General features: G+C 36.6%; 1 protein-coding gene across 1 annotated transcript in view; it reads right to left on the minus strand.

The window, feature by feature from the left end:
- Positions 1-17,253, minus strand: part of STX7 (syntaxin 7) — a 49,298-nt gene that overhangs the window by 10,063 nt on the left and 21,982 nt on the right. Inside the window, exons 3-8 of the mRNA XM_079939524.1 lie at positions 5,841-5,910; positions 3,763-3,856; positions 2,943-3,080; positions 2,122-2,174; positions 1,496-1,592; positions 193-265 (exon numbers count right to left, since the gene is read on the minus strand). Coding sequence (XP_079795650.1) covers positions 193-265; positions 1,496-1,592; positions 2,122-2,174; positions 2,943-3,080; positions 3,763-3,856; positions 5,841-5,910 — 525 coding nt within the window. The remainder of the gene's footprint in view (positions 1-192; positions 266-1,495; positions 1,593-2,121; positions 2,175-2,942; positions 3,081-3,762; positions 3,857-5,840; positions 5,911-17,253) is intronic.

The following is a 17,253-nucleotide window of genomic DNA, read 5'->3' on the forward strand; positions in this document are numbered from 1 at the left end:
CACCAGTAGGAGCCGAAAACGAGATCTGTTTTAGATAATGCCAAGGGTGATGCTTTGTTTATTACAGACACTGTACTTTTGATTTCAGGAGGGCCGAAAGAGAGGAAGGAGCTACCCTGGCTTGAGAAGTTACCACAGGTAAACTGCATGTAGCTTCCTTCTGCCTCATGAAATCGAATGAGTAGGGCTTACCTATTACATCTCCTTGCTCATGAATCATCATTCCCAAATCTTTAAATATTTCATTAATATCCATAATATCAGCCTAAGAGAAAAAAAATGCATATTATTGTAATCAGAAATTCAGTCCCCAATCCACAAAAGGAGAAAATTTTAAAAAACACAAACCACTGCTCATACCTAGGTGAGCATGCATCTGGACCTAATAACATATATTTGGGGAATATCAGAAAACTATTTTACTATAGGCAATACCAAGTAAGTAGCCTCTGAATCTCAGTTCTCTAAAATAAGTTTGTGATGTTAAAAATATCAAGTGATTCAGAGTGGAAATGAAGGACTATACAATAGAGAAGGGTTGTGGGTTACTGAATTTATGTCATGCAATATGATTAGTTTTGTTATCATGAATAGTATTTCCTCAAAAAAGTAAAAAATATTCTTATTGTATTTCTAGTAAAAATGTATATGTCAATTTGACACTTTAAAAGAATAAAACATTAGGTGTAAATTCAAAGCCTCACATTAATAAATCTGAAAATGCAATGGAAGAGTGATGGATAAATAAGTTATAAATTTAATTTTCTTCAATATATAACTATTATTTTGCTTGATTAAAAAGTAAAGTTTAAACACTTTATTCAGGAAAGGTGGGGCAATTTACATAGTCATCCTGTGCCTCAGTTTCCCCATCTGTAGAAGGGCAATGATAATGACACAGTTAATTACTTCACAGAGCTTTTATGAGAACTAAGTAAGACAATTAAAGAATTCATCACATACTGCTTGGTGCATGAAGCCCTCAATAAATGGTAGCTATTGTTAGCTATTATTAGCCCACTTCCTAGGGAACAGGTAGGTTCCCTAAGAACTAAGGCTACTAAACCTTTTAGACCTCTTTGATATCCTACACACACTAAAGAGAAATAAAACACTTTTAAAGCCCTCGGAAAAGTCTTATTCATGCAGGTGTGATGTGTATCATGTGCCATGGAAGCTTTCTAGACTCTCTGAACAGACCTTTATCTCTAGACTGATAATTTTCTCAATGCTCAGGTGGCTTGAGATGACTTAACAGAATTAAAAAAAAAAATAAAGTTGGAGTAGAGGGAAGTATATTTTCTCATCCTTGCACAAATTCTAAAGAAATTACTTTATTTTAACAGAATGACTCTAATTTATATGAAATATGCCATCAAATTGATACATCTATTTAGTTTTCTTTCTTGACCTCTCTCCCAGCATCATCTAAGCATCTTGAGGACAAACTCACTAAGAACAGAACAGCAATCCAATTCTGCAATGTAAAGCTTACTTCGAGTTGCCTAATAGAAGACTCTCTCTCCTGAATAAGGCGGAGGTCATCCTCTGTAATTTCTTCATCCTGCACCTGCACCTGAGGCTGAGTTTGGCTATTAAAAAGAAAAGAATATGTAAAAAAGAAAAACCGGTATGAAAACAATGAGGCTTCCTTTTTATTTAAGAAATACTTATTGAATAGAATATTTTTTCTTCAAAGTCATAGAACTGCTCACTTAAATTCTAAAAATATAACAGAAATGTTAACCAAATTTTATTCATGTTTCATTTCAATGATGTTATTATTATTTAATTATTGGAAACTATTATATTTGGCAAGTGAGTACTTCTTCTTGGTTGATTTAAACTTCACCTATGGGAATAATCTATATCAAATAATAATTAAGTCAATAATATTTATTTGGATAATTAAAGAGTATTATTGCTATACTGGAATATTTTTATATATTTTATAATAAATAATGACTTTGAAAATTTTTCAAACTTATTGTTTTCTATTTATAAATAACTTAGGATAGTCATGATATATACTGAAAGCTTTAATTCTGCCCAGGGACTGTGATGTAAAAAACGTATTTGAAGAATTATCTTTTGATCTGTATAATGTTTTATACTTCTTACCTTTCCCAGGACACAAGATTCCTTTCTTTTGAGCTCTCCTCAGGAAAACCACCCTGAATAATTTAGTAACAGAATGGATTGAGAAGATGCAAAGGAAAAACACACAACACTCACATTTTACTTCATAATAATCTAAACTGATTTATGTACACACTGGAGTGCAGGTGTAAGAAAAGAGAGAGAAAAGTTCTTGTTCTAGTATTTTAGGTCAATTACTTCAAGTAATAAAAAAAATTATATCCTAAGCTGACAAAGAAGGAATTCATTAAATATTCTCAAGGGCCAAATAACAAATATTATTTGATTAAAACATAATGTAGTCTTGGAACCTCTATGTTAAGGAACAACGAAACAACCTGTGATAGTTTCTAGGGAGATTTAAAATTAGATTAAGTCAAGATTCCACTCTAACTTATCCTTTATTTTCTCCAGGTGTACATTCGTTTTAAATATTCATACAATATATTCACTGTTCATTTACATCATCTTCATATAATGCAGGATTAAAGTGCTCTCTACTCCAGCACGAATACAAAGTAACAGCCTCAGGCTCAAGTTAGGATTTGACTCTAATCTTTCTGACAAAACGTTTCTATATTTTTACATAATCTTTTGTTCCACAACATTGACAGAATAACCACAATAATACATAATGATCATCCTTCTTAAAAACTGATTAGAAACACCTGAAAATAAGTATTCAAATACCGATTTCCAAGATATTCACAGGTCTTTACGACTCAAGAAACATGCCGTATAGCTCTTCACGGGGCCCTTGGAGGGTACCACGTTCTTTTTACAGTGCTGATTTAAATACTTACAGACACTCTGGAACTGGCTCTTACTCGAGCGACAAACTCTTTCTCTCTCTCAGCAGCCTGTCTCTGCGCCTTCTGAAAGTTTGTCAGTGATGTGGTGAATTCCGCCACTAAGCGATCCTTCTGTATTTTCCTTTGACGCTAGAGGAAAGCCGGGGGGGAAAGAAACCTACCAGAATCAAGCTGTGAAGCTCTACAGAATTTGCAAAAGCTGTTTTGCTGCTCTTTATTTAATTCGGAAAATTTCACTCACTCTCTTATTACAGGGCCTTACTGATTAACTCAATAACATTTTGAACAATTTGACAGTATGTTCAAATACTGTGCTTATTTTACCTTGAGGCAAAAGGCCCATAATGTTGGATTTCTCACCTCAAGTTCTCATCCTAAAAACTGGGCCATGATTTTATGTTAAAGTATTTTTTTTTAATGAAAATAAAACCTTTGACTCACCTAAGTAATAACTTCCACAAAGTAATAAGCAGGGTAATAAATACATGTGCCCCTAGGAAACCTCACATCTTGAATGAGCGTGTATGTTATATGAAGTCAGTCCTGGAAGGCCAGGAAACAATTACTCAGGAAGCATTTTCTGAGCACTTACTTAATTATGGGTCAGGGCAAGTGCATGGAAATAATTTTTGCTTTATTGAACCAAAGGATACTACCTGGGCAATTAAATATAGTTTTGTGTTCTGTGAACTAATCTCAAATTGATTTTTTCCCCCTAATTTCCTTTCTAGCACAACAGTTCAAAAATCCTACAATACATTTGATTTCTTTCACATTCAATACATCAACAGCGTGTCTTAAAGCTTCATACCTGGTCACTGGGGGTGGTGGGCAGAGATCCAAACTCTTTAATGTACTTATCTGTTTCTTTGGCAAGTTGGTTCGTATATTGCTGCTTCTGTTGCCTAAAATGAGAAAACACACATTATAGCAATAGAACTAACACATTTCTTTAAGCTATAACTCCGCCACTTGATTCAACCCTGATGAATAGTTTTAGAAAAATCACTTTTTTATAGACTGGCTCCAAATTTTCTCTATGAAAACAAAATTTTCAGGTTCTATTCTTTCACAAATATTGAACAAATACTATGTGGAAGGTTCTTTACTCACACATGGAGTAACCAAGCTCTGAGAAATAAATCAGCAGCCATTTAGAAAGGAAGATGACAAAAGCCAACAGGAGATTGTAAGGTGTATGATGTTTGAGATTTGGTGGCTGTGGGAGCCTTTGATGTGCATCCCACAATTGGGAGGTCAGCTGAATAAGTAAAGAAGATTTGTTGTCTTTAACTCTGCCCAGTTCCCAGGTCTCAGGGTACAGCCAGCCTCTCATATTTCTCTACCTGAACATTTATATCCTATACTTAAAAAAAAAAAAAAAAAAAAGCAGAGACGAGTAATAATACGAATTTACTATTATTTAAGTTTGCTGTGGAAAGAACAATAGCACTCCTCTGTAAAAAGAACAGAACAGAGTAAAAGAGGTAAATTATATAGCTATTTATATCTATCTTGCTAGCTAGCTTATGAAGTAAAAACTAAGATCTCTAACTAAAGAAATTAGCACTAAAAAAAAGCCTGTATTAATGTGATGCTTTACAAGTACAACATCAGTACTTCTCATATATATTATCTCTCATTTTAAACATGTATTGGTCACACTTAGGATCCTTTAAAATAATGATACTATGTAAAAATATGTTTTAGTATAGATATCTGTATTTGACTGGTAAGGAAGAATTATACTCTACTTTTATATACTTACCAAGTGCCCTATCTTTAATATGCCTTTTAAAAATCTTTAGAAAAAGTAATATAATTAAAATTCTAAAAGAAGACTTTAATGATGTCTACATATTCAGAATCTCCACTATTAACCTTAGCAAAATATTATTAACTACTAAGAATTATGGTTTCTATTCCATTTTACTTTATTTTAATAAATGATGGTTTATTATTTAGATTTGGGGCATGTTTAGCTCCTTGATATCTACCCACTGCAGAAAACTGCAATACAAATTAGAAACAACTGCAAATTCCTCAAATTGTACTTCATAAAAATATGAATTACTATTACCTATCTCTTAATTTCTTCTTTGCAATTTTTCCTTCTGTAGCTAATGTTTGGCATATCACTTATTACATATATATTACTTGAAATCTGTAGCTGTTAACAGTGCTGAACTAAGATTTAAGATTCAGGTTCAGAATAATGTTGGGCAAATCATCAAACCCCAAACAGACATGTTTTCCTTGTAAGTAAAATGGAAATAGTTCTTTTAATCTATCTAGCTCACTCCAATTTTGTAAGTTTCAGATGAGAAAATGTGTAAAAACACTCTGTAAAATCTGTAACCCATGAAGTATTATTGCTGTTTTTCTAATAGCATGTTAATTTATTCAAATATGTACTAGATAACTTCATTACAACTTTTTTTTTTTTAAACAGAGGCTAATGCTTTCTGAAATTCAAATATGTAAATATAAACTTTTAGGGGCATAGTTCATATTGGATATGCATTGAATCTCAGTGAAGTAAAAATCATCATATGGATTGTTAGCTATGGGAAATGAATCACATAAGTAGAGAAGCTCAGAGTACCGTTTTTCAAAGCCATCAAAAACAACCTATTAAAAGGTATAAGAAAGCTAACCAAAGAAGTTCTGCTTTGATAGAGTAAGCCAGATCTTTAAAATGAAGAAACACATCTGCCCACTCTGGACAGGAAAAAACCTACACAAAAGCTTAGTACAAATGAGGCAGCAGAAAAACCTTATTAATTTTCCATTGTTTTCTCCAATAAACGTAACACTACACACTATCAAAGGAACATAACAATAGGTGGTTTTTCCCATTTCCTTTTTTCTTGTTTAATTAATACTTACAGCTGCTGCCTCAATTCAGGTGAATCTTGAGGTGTTCCAAGTTGATTCAGAGTCCTCTGTATTTCTGCAGCTATTATGATAGAAAATAAATGTGTAATTGTTACAAATGTTAGGGCAATAGAAATTAATACAAACAATAGGACAGTTAGAAAAAGACAGAAAAACAAAGAGATAAATATAAGAAGTATTAGTTGAGAAACAAAAAAGAAATGGTTTATTCAAATCTAATTAGTGACAATGGACTAATTTTCAAGATTAATTAAATTAATTAAAACTCAAGATTAGAGACAATGGATTTATTTTCAAGAGTATTGTGTGGGGACCTTACCATGTGAAACGGCAATTATGAGCCAAAAATATTATCGTCTTCCCTATTCCATCAGAACATTTAGTACAATGGCACATGGACTTTCACGTAACTCTACTGGCATAAAAATTGTAAGGAAAATAATTGTTACAATTACATAATTCACTGGGATATAAAGTGAATGAATTATAGTTAATAAATGAAGGGGGAATAACAAAATTAGAAAAATTATTTTTCAACTATGTAATAAGTGATTCAGGCAAAGATCAAAGGATGCTAAAACCATGGGGATACTCACATGACCTCAAATTATCATCACACAGATGTCACTACTTTGAGTTAACTTTATCGAAGATAAATCTGTTGCTTATAAAACAAATGATCAAATTTAGGACCACCAATGGTACAAACTAGCATTATGAGCCTCCTGACATAATGCAACACGAAAGTCACAATATGACCTATGTATTTTGCTTGCCAAAATATTTAACCCAAATCTAATCATGAGAAAGAAATCAGACCAATTTAAATTATGGGCTAATCTACAAAACAACTGGCCTGTACTTTTTAAAATGTCAATGTCAACAAAAGAAAAGAAGTATGAAAGCAGGAAAGCTTTCTAAATTAAAGAACTAAAAAACACAAAACACTAAAACACCCAGTGTATGATTTTTGACTGGATTCTGAATCAGGAAAAAAAGAAAAAGACAAACCCACAAAAACTATAAAAAAGTTGTGGAGACAACTGGAGAAACTTGAATTTGAATCTGGAGAGAGAGAGACTAAACAAGAGTTGAAAAATGTCAGCAACTGGTGAACCCAGGTAAAGGGTATATAAAAAATTCACTGTACTATACTTTTACTCTTCTGTAGGTTTTAAATATTTTATGCTAAGTTCACCACTCAAAAGTCTATGACCACTGTAATAAAAAAAAGGGGCTCTTTACAAAAGGGGAGGTCCTAGTTTTACGCATTTATATACACAAATAAAATGTCAAGTAGAAACAAGTTGAAAATCCATCTCAAAGTAAGAAACTTTCACACTTCCAAGAACTAGAGAAAAATGATTCAACCCACCCATTCTTTTCATTTAAAATAATCATTGATTTATACAGCTTAAATGCTTTTATATAGTCACTATTTATTGATATTTATGGGATCAAAGGAATGACTGTATTCCAAAGCACAGGATAACTTTTTTTCACTGAGGATGATGTAATCAATATTGGTTTCAAGTCAAAGATGAAAAATATAAATACTGGAGAGGAATCATATAGCAACTGTTAACCATGCAGCTACTTACAAAGGAATTTCTTTTTGCAGTTCTTTTCGGTAACAGATTTTTCTTTTGTGAGGTGGAGGAATTTTGTTTGCTGTTTTATAACATATGGCGGCTTCCAATTAGTTACATATTTCCTTCTTAACCTCAGCAGATTTTCTTGGGCTACCTTATAGGGGTTTAAAGCTTTTATTTTCAAAAAAAGTATGCTGATAAGACAAACTGATGCAGGCATTTATCACATATCTAGAGGGCTCTTGTCTTTTAAAAAAGGTCACAATAAGTGAAAAAAAAAATAGATTGCTCAATAAATGACACGAGGAAAACTGACTAACCACTTGGGGGTTAAAACAGAGAACTCTAGCTTACCTCATGAAGTAAAATAAATCTGTAATAAATTATTAATATAAGAAACTATTAAACTGCTACATAAAACTATAAAAATGTATTTATTACACAATCTTATTTATGATCTTGGCATGAGGTATAAAATATTATCCAAGTATGATATAAAACTAAAAACCATGAAGGAAAATATGTCAAACTGGCAAAACATACACAAAATTTTAAAATACTATATGAAAAATATGTATCTACATTACAAATAAATAAAAGTAACGTGTGTGTGTGTGTGTGTGTGTGTGTGTGTGTACGTACACGGGAGAAAATACCTGCAGCATATAATGAGTAAAGGGGTTAATATCCCTAATATAGAAAAGAATCCTATAAACTGGAAATATAAAAATAGCTCAATGAAAAATGGGTAAAAGGTATCATCTTAAAATTATAATAAGCAAAAAAAATATGAGAAATTAAACTTCATTGATAATCAACACATATCAGATTGGTAAAAATCAAGAAAAATAAGCAGATGATAATATAATTACAATCAAAAGCCTTGAAAAAGGTAAAGACATAGGAAGGAGCAATCTCCATCATGTAGAAAGAATCAGAAATAACTGAGAAAAGGTCAGACAAGCCAGTACAAAAATCAGCCAGGAACAGGAACTTTAAAAATTGATAATATTCACTGAAAACATGAATAGCAAAAGAAAAATTGAAAAGAATATCAATCCTGGAAAGGATAAATAACTTTAATGTATGAACGCTATATAAAACTGTTCCGCCCTTAAAAAATTTAAGTAGACATGCTTCTGATAGGCCCAGTGGGAAGGAGCCTAAATCTACCAAGTGGTTATTTCCCTAGTTTTTGTAAACAGATACACTCAGCAACCCGTTTTCACCCTTTCTCCCTGAGTAAGGGCTTATATGCAAAGGAAGAGATAACCAGGAGCCCCTGAGGGCGCAAGACTCCAACAAAACAGAAAACCAGGAGCAACACCTATTCTTGTGTACTGCTCAGAAAGGCCTCCAAGACCTGACAAGCTGAGCAGGGTGAAGTCTCCCCTATTCCCCTCTTCCCATTTAACTGGCCCGTCTGGAGGATGCAGAAGGCAAAGAGTTATGATGGCTAGCAGAAGCTTATTCAAATGGTGACTCCAACTGCAGTGCTCCTCAAAATGTGATCTATTTACTAGAACAGATCGTCACAATCTCTGGCACCTTGTATAAACCTGCTGATATGGTAAATACTTTTTGCTCTACCCTAAAAAATAGAAAACATGAGAAGGAGTTTGTTTTCAACTGGATGGGATGGCGTAGAGCCTTCACAGTCTTATCTTAGGGTTATATATACTCTTTATCTCTGTACTACAAGTTAGTTGTCAAGGTTGTTGATCCTCTCCTCCAATGGGACACTACACTAGTCCAACACACTGCTTACATGTGCTTTTAGGATCTGAAAGGCAAGAAGCAACATGCACTCTTCAATGCCTTGGAAGGATGGAAGTATGCCAGTAGATAGAAGATAAATTCCGTGAAAATACAGGACCCTGTTTCTTTGGTGAAGAATCTTGGTTCATTAATCCGTATGGATCACTGACATACTCCTGCAAAGTAAATGACAAATTGCTTTTCTTTGCAGTCTCAAATACAAATAGGGAAACAGTGCTTAGTGAGACTTTTTAATGTGGCTCCAACCCATTTTACTGAATGCCCCCAAACGTTGCCAGCTCTGGCTTCAGCTCCGCAAAAGAAAAGGCTATCCAGCTAGTTCAAGTGTTGGTACAAGCAGCTCTACAAGTTGGCTTTAATGACCCGGTTGATCCAATGGTAACTCAAGCTCCTGTGCAATTTCAGAGTTCTGTATAACACTAGTGGCAAGTCCCACTAGGAAGAAAAAAACCCACAGGAGTCCCTTAGAATCTTGGAGCAAAATCATGCTCTCTTTGGCAAACCAATGTTATCTTTTGAGGAACAGTTCTAGTTTTGCTGCTAAGCCCTGGATAAGAAGTAAACAGTGGTATACTAGGTGACCCAGTGACCTGAGCTGCCTGCTATGTATTAGGTGTTATGTTATCTTGTTAGTTTATCTCTTTCTAGATTTTGTTCTGTGTATGTTAACCAGCCTGCCCCTCACCCCAACTTCTACAGCACTTGTTCACTGGACTAATCAACCAGCAATGGTTTAAGAATAAAAACCACTTGTAGGCTCACCAACTGGACTTCCCCTTTCTCAGATTAACAGGATTACTGGAAATGCCATGTACCGATTTGCAGCAAGAGTGTCAAAAGTAAGTAAGTGATGTGGCGCCATCTATGGGGCTATGAGCCAGTCACCCAGTGGCAAGATGATGACACTCCTTCCTTCGTGGTGGAGGCGGAATTTCATACTCACTGAAACAGCAGTACTGTGGATTTTGTTATGCTTCTTCTACTGCCCTCCCCCCCATGATTCTACCAGCTTCCTAATCCATATATTAGTCACAATCACGGTATTCTACACACCGGTGCTTTTGATCAAGATATTCAATTGACAGAGAAAAAAAAATTAACAGAACTTCCAAGGACAACGGGATTCCTTGGTCTCCCAGTACTCCATTATCTGGAAGCTGCTGGACTTCTAGAATCTTTAATGGCCTTTTGAAGACCCAATTACGGTGTCATCTGAGAGACAGTGTCTTGGGAAGGTGACCTGCAGCCCCATGGGATCTTTACGCTCTCAAAGAACCCCCACTCCTTGGTGCTGCTTCACCCACAGCCAGAAAGAACACTCAGATTTAGGAACTAAGGGGCAAAAGTGAAGGGAAATAGTTCACATTTACACCTAATTACTCACTTGCAAATTTTCTTCCATCCCTTGAGGTGATTTACAGACAATATCCAAATAAGGAATATAATCACACCTCCATCTGGTAGAAGCAGAGGAGGAATGGACTGGAAATCACCCACTAGACCTGGCACTGGATGCAGGAAATAAACAGGCCTTGGTCCTATCCATCTGTAGAGATGGGAGAGGAGTTCAGGTTGTATGAGTGAAAGCGGTACCATGTTAGACAGGGGCTTTTTAATTTTTTCAAGCTTAAGTATGCAAAAAGGGAAATATGTTCATTATCGGAAACAAAAGGTATGAACTATAATGGACATTTATTTTTGGTCATCTGATACCCCAAATTCTTATTACATTGGCTCTTTTTGGTTTATAATACCATGACCACTGGGAAGCATCATTACAGAACCAGTCTTAGGGGAAAAAACTGGTTGTTAAACTAGTCTAAGAGTCTTTGGGCTTTGCTTACCTCCATTATGAGTAACGCAGGTGATTAACAGTCAGAGTCCTAGCAACAATCACAAAAAGAAAGGCCAGACTCATAAAACAAGCTACTTGTAATCAAAAGCTAGATTTACTTAGTGCTATTTAGGTTTCATAAATATTGAAGTTCTTTACAAGTCAAATGCTTTAGCTGACAACCTTCTTCTCACTCTGAAACAATAATTTTAATAACACAGTGTCTCATAAATTGAACTTTCTTAGAAACGCAACCATTATGCTTTGCCTAACAGAGTGCATTAAATTAATGACTGCTAGATGCTTTTCATGAATACAAATGTAAGACAAGGCCCCTTACACTCAGGCAGCATGTAATCTAGAAAAGGAGAAAAAAAGGTACATTATATAAATGTTACAATAATGTTTCAAACGAGGACCTATAATATAGGCATTCAATTGAAGGACAATCCAAAAAGCCTTAACAGAGGTGGCATTTGTATTGTTTTTGAAGTAAGACACTAGACACTTTGTTTTGGAGATTCAAACCTCTAATACCATACTTAGACATAACTTGAAATGATCAGATTACCGACTGGTTCCCCCAACCACAAGGGTAAACTCCTTAAAGGCAAGAACTAGGTATCCATTGTTCATTACTGTATCTCTAGAACCCACCATATTGTTCACACTCAACGAGTATTTTTTAAACTGAACAACAAAAGAGCATTAGAAAGACTGAATCCTATATAAGAAGTCATATGTATTTCTAAAACACAAGGCATATATAAGAAGAAAGCTAAGAAAGGTAGGTATGCTCCTTTATTACTCATTCATTCGACACGGTCCGGCCATCCACTACCCACCGGGCACAGTGAAGGGTTTCTGGACATCAACACTCATTTACTTGTATATCTTTACTTTGTATAGCTCTAAACTTGAGGATCAAGTAAACGTATCATCTGATCAGGTGATAAAGGGCCTATGGAAACATAAATTTGAAATTACTGAATCAAATTTAGGAGAAATATTATATGGCATTAGTTCAATTCTATTATATACATGAAGTTGAGAACCAAACAGAATAACTGATTTGTCCAAGAAACTATGGCTATTTCAGTAGAAGAGCTGGGATTAGAATATAGATTTCTTAGTTTCTAAAACAGTATTTTTCAGTGTCCTAAAAGGGCTAAAAGTAAAAGGCTTTTAAAAAGATCATTTCATAATCCAGGTGTATGATAGTTGCCAAAGCAAACAAAGGAAAAATAAGTCTGTGCTAACTTCGAGTAACTTAATAGGAGTTGAGCTGAGATGCTTAGGTGTTGCAAGTAGTGTTCAAAGTACATTTCAAGTCCTACCAGTGGACCACAAGGATTCTTCCGCCCTACTGAAGTTGATCAGGAAATAAACACCTGTCCTTTCTTCAGGTCTTATGAACTGGCAAGATTCCAGAGACATCAATTTACATATGACCAGTATTACCCTCTTACACCAGGGTCAGCCATTTATGACCTGTCGGGGCTTCCAGCCTAGTTTTCTACAGCCCTCCAGCTAAGAATGGTTGTTACATTTTGAAAGGGTTAACAAAAAACAAAACAACAATGAATACACAAGAGACCATACGTGGGTAGCAAAGCCTAAAATGTTTACTATTTGGCTCTTTATAGTAAAAATTGGCCGATCCTTGTCCTAAACTAGTAAAAATTCCTAAAACTTTGTATTCACAAACTCAATTCAGTATGGTACTTGAGTGTACTAAGTACTCACTATGTTGTCTGTTTCACACAAAACGGAACAATGCTGCAAATCTTCCACTGAACACGCATGTATACTAGGTTGGATTTCTGCAATTTTCAGAAAGAATGTTACCAGTACCTCACAGGTGCTGGCTTGTATGGGCTATTATTTTCAATTGCTGCTCTTCTCACATTAATTTAGAAACAATTATCGTTACTTTTTCATTGTACTGGATGAACATTTTTGTAGAGTAACTATGTCGTTACCAATCTATTATTTTACTACTCTCCAGTTTTTGACTATCTCCTAGTTTTAGGATAGTGGTTCAGAGGATCTCTTGCCTTACTCAAGTTGACCATGTTCAAAAATGTTTAAGCAAAATTAGTTCAGAGAAAGAGAGAGAGAGATAAAAAAGAGGTTTCTAGGTAGATGACAAACAGGATGGTGATCTGGAAAAACTGATAATCATTCCTAGCTTCTTCCAGGTCATGTCTACTGGGTTTCATTTCATTACCTCGCCTGGGATACTGTGAATTTATGAAGCAGTCATATTCATTTTTATTGGCATATGTCTAATTTGAAAGAAAAAAACCCTGTGAAACATAAAAATTAAGGAACAAATATTTTACATAACCATAAACAGTTACTTGAAGAAAAATTCACCTGATACTGATAAACTGAGATAGGATTAAATCAAGATGCACCTCAACAACAATAGAATGAATAAATTATTTTTGCATTATCTACAATCTGCAACTATTTGCACCATTACTTCTAGAGAGGTGACTTTACAGTATATATTACATTTTTCATGACGTAAAGATAACACTATTTCCTACACATCCAGAAAAGGTGCATTATTATTTCCACAAAACCCAAACCATCCCCTTTCTGGCTCTTCATTATTTTCAGTACCAAACACCCATTCTGTTCCACGTGAGTCTGCTGCCATCTAGTGGATGATCTGAGGGAAAAACCGCTTCATAGCAAAGGGTATTTTTTTCTGCTGTACAACTGTAGGCAACAGTTGGCATCAGGGGCTGCGTAATGTCACCACCTGTCAGAGTGCCCTGGGGACCAGGGAGGATTATGTCTGACCACTGAGAGTGGCTGGGCTTCCTGGGCCAGCCCTAACAGGCATGTGCGCCTTCAAAGAAATGTCTCCAAACAACGGAGAACAGAATACAACTACTTGCTCTTTTAGCACAAAATATCTGTTGCTCAACCCAAAATAATTCACAGTTGAAACTGTCAATCGTAGAAAAAAATAATGGTTATTAAAACCCTTGGACAAGTGGTTTTGAGATTCTGACTTGGTCTCACCCACATCACACTGAGGAAGAAGAAGTAGAGTGTAACACTGACCAGCAAGCAGCCTGGGAGCCAGACAGTCTGATTTGGAAATCTGACCTCACTTCTTGCTGGCTGCTGACCTTGGGCAATTGACCTCATCTTTCCAAGCTATAACTGCCTCACTAGTCAAGCAGGGGGGGAATCACCTCTTCCTCAGTTATGATGAACTTCAACTGAGGACAGTGTATGTAAGCACCTTGTACTGGAAACAGAAACAGTTCAATAAATGAGAGCAAACAGTATGAAGTGGCTTAATGTTTTTCTCCTGAAAGTCAGAAATGAACAGTAAGAATATTCTTATTAATATATATTAATGTGAACCATGCTGTAGGAGGGTGTTGAAACTTAATAAACTCTGATATAGTTATGAGAATTGTAGAGATAATGATAAATATCAACTGACACAAGACAGTTATAACCCCTAATTAGGAGCGAACTCAGCTACCACCTGACAGTGACATGTATACACACAAGTAAGAAACTGAACTAGAAAAAAAACCCAACTAAATATTAATAAAAACAAATTCTGTTTTAGACAACTCCTCACCTATCAAACACTCTATCTATTTTAAAGGGTGGGTTGAAATATTACAGACGATACATATAAAAATATTTTCAAAATGGCATAGATTTCTGTAAGAACACGAGATGCTATTACTGGTAAGTTTACTATAATCAGAGTTAGAATCATTAGGTTGGGCTCATTACACAGTACAAGGTGCATAGGATAATGTATCATGAGAAAATATATCAGCTAGTTGAAAATAAGTTTCAACACAAAAAGGTTCTGAGAAAAATAATCAAGTGAACTAGGTCCCAGAAAAGTATATTATAATTCTAAAAAGCACATGTTAAGTAGAAAAACTCCTTAGAGAATCTGAAACAAAGCTACTAATATAATTATGGGCTTTTTTCCAATAGGCTCTCTATCTCATGCTCTGTCTTGTGACCTGAATAGGGAGCTTATCTTCTCTGTGGGTAAAAGAACTGATGTGAACGGTGGGGAGGAAACTGAAGGATCTTCTAAAGGATGAGTCTTGAGCTGAGAAGCTCAGGTGAAGCCTGCGCCTCGGGGCCAAGCCTGCTGGTTTACTGTGCCCTCCTTCCTGGCACTCCAACACTTGCAGGCAAGTCCTGCTTCCATGAAGCAATCTCCCATTTAGAACACATTTAATTTTAAATTTCTCATTGGTTTTCTTTCCAAATACTTAGAGGGAGAAAGGCACACAGGCTAACGAAGTAGAAATTTAGGGCATTTTAAAGCTACTGTAGACTAATAAAGAGTTAAATCTAGAGTCATGATTCTTAAAAATGAACAAAGTGCAAAAACAAGCCATTTGAAAACTGTATGTAAACAGTACTTCGGATTTCTAAGATGGCCAGAACACTGCAAGCTCTGTCTTAGCAAAGATGTTCAGTCCTAACATCTTATCATGTGGCCCTGCTCAGCTGACCTGCTCAGAGAGAGTCGAGAATCGGGAGTAACAGAGGTCAAGAGGAGGACGTGGCCCCTTGAGTAGGTGATCTGTGTACTCAGCTAACACAGGGGGATTTGCCAGCGGGGCAGCCTTACTCCTTGCGGTTCTCCAGCCTTCCTGAGCCCTCCTTGGCCCTCCTCACCTCCTGGATGAGTTTCCTTCCTGTCATCCACCAGATGGCCCGACAGTCTGCTCCAAAAGCAGCCTGAGTATTAGCCATGTGAGGAAGTTCACCTCCAGCTCATATGGCAGTGATTCCTCAACTGTTTATCTCAGTCCGAATTTCTAATCAGTTTTTTTGGTTTTTTTTTTTGCGGTATGCGGGCCTCTCACCGTTGTGGCCTCTCCCGTTGCGGAGCACAGGCTCCAGACGCGCAGGCTTAGCGGCCATGGCTCACGGGCCCAGCCGCTCCGCGGCATGTGGGATCTTCCCAGACCGGGGCACGAACCCGTGTCCCCCGCATCGGCAGGAGGACTCTCAACCACTGTGCCACCAGGGAAGCCCTCTAATCAGTTTTATTTGCAAGGCCCTGCTGTTCACATGTTTTTACTAAAACACTGCAAATGGATTTCTGCTTCCTATAGGAACATGGTACAAGTTTTTTCCTGAATCTTCCCTCTTCTTCCCTCTTCAAGCCATATAGACGGTGCAGAGAGGCAGGAAAAAAGAAAACCCATGTAAGCTACATTTTCAGAGAAATTAAGACCACAAAAGAATTCTCAAAAATATGTACATGTGGCCAGAAGAAACAGAAAAGAGCAGATCGTGAGTGGGAAGCCATGGGGATGGGATAGGAAACAGGGGTGCTGCAGAGGAGAATAGGGGAGGCAGAGCGCCAAAATGTCACCAGCAAGTGTGCGCCACCAGGAGATGATGGTGATTCCCAAGGGGGACCGGGGCAGGGCTGACAGGAAGCAGACACTCTGCTGAGAGAGGTGGAGAGCAGAGGCTTGGACCATGCTCGGGGCCCCAGGCTGCTCATCTCTGAAAGTGTCACCTTTCCCTAAGAGGAAGGGGATGCCTTATGCACTGGGGAACCAATGGAGTGACAGGAGGACGTCTGGACTGGAGGGGGAACTCTCCTATGTCAGGCTAGGTTCTGAGAGGCAGAGGGGGAAAGAAACAGTGCCTCAGGGCAGTGCAGAGAGGAAGGAGCCCGAGGGCACAGCCTGGGCACCCTCTCCCTTCACAGCTGTCTCCTGCCAGGAAAAGTAAGCTCACTCCACTGAACAACAACCAAGAGAACAGAAAGAGCAGCCATGCAAAAGATTATATAAAACTGTGGAAAAGAACAGCAAAACTCGCTACAAAGAAAATGCAGCAGGAAAAAATGTTGCCACAGAAGTGGATAAGGTGAAAATTATAACCCAAAATAGCACCCTTTTTTTTGTTTTAACTCAGTGAGGCAATTGCAATTTTAAAGGAAAATCACAAAACAGCTCATAGACAAGATGGCCAGATAATAGGCAGCAGCGAAGCAGAAACTAGAGGAACTCAGGGAAGAAAAGAGAAAGACAAATTCAGAAATGAAAGGAAAGATTAGATGCACAGAAAGCCTGAGCCCCGTTAACAGCTGTTGCCATTTTGGGTTGCTCAGGCCACAGCCCTTGAATTGCTGATGGCTTTAGCTCCTAGCTCAATGTCACTGTCA

This window comes from Stenella coeruleoalba (assembly GCF_951394435.1).
Source record: "Stenella coeruleoalba genome assembly, chromosome: 12".
NCBI lineage: Eukaryota > Metazoa > Chordata > Mammalia > Artiodactyla > Delphinidae > Stenella > Stenella coeruleoalba.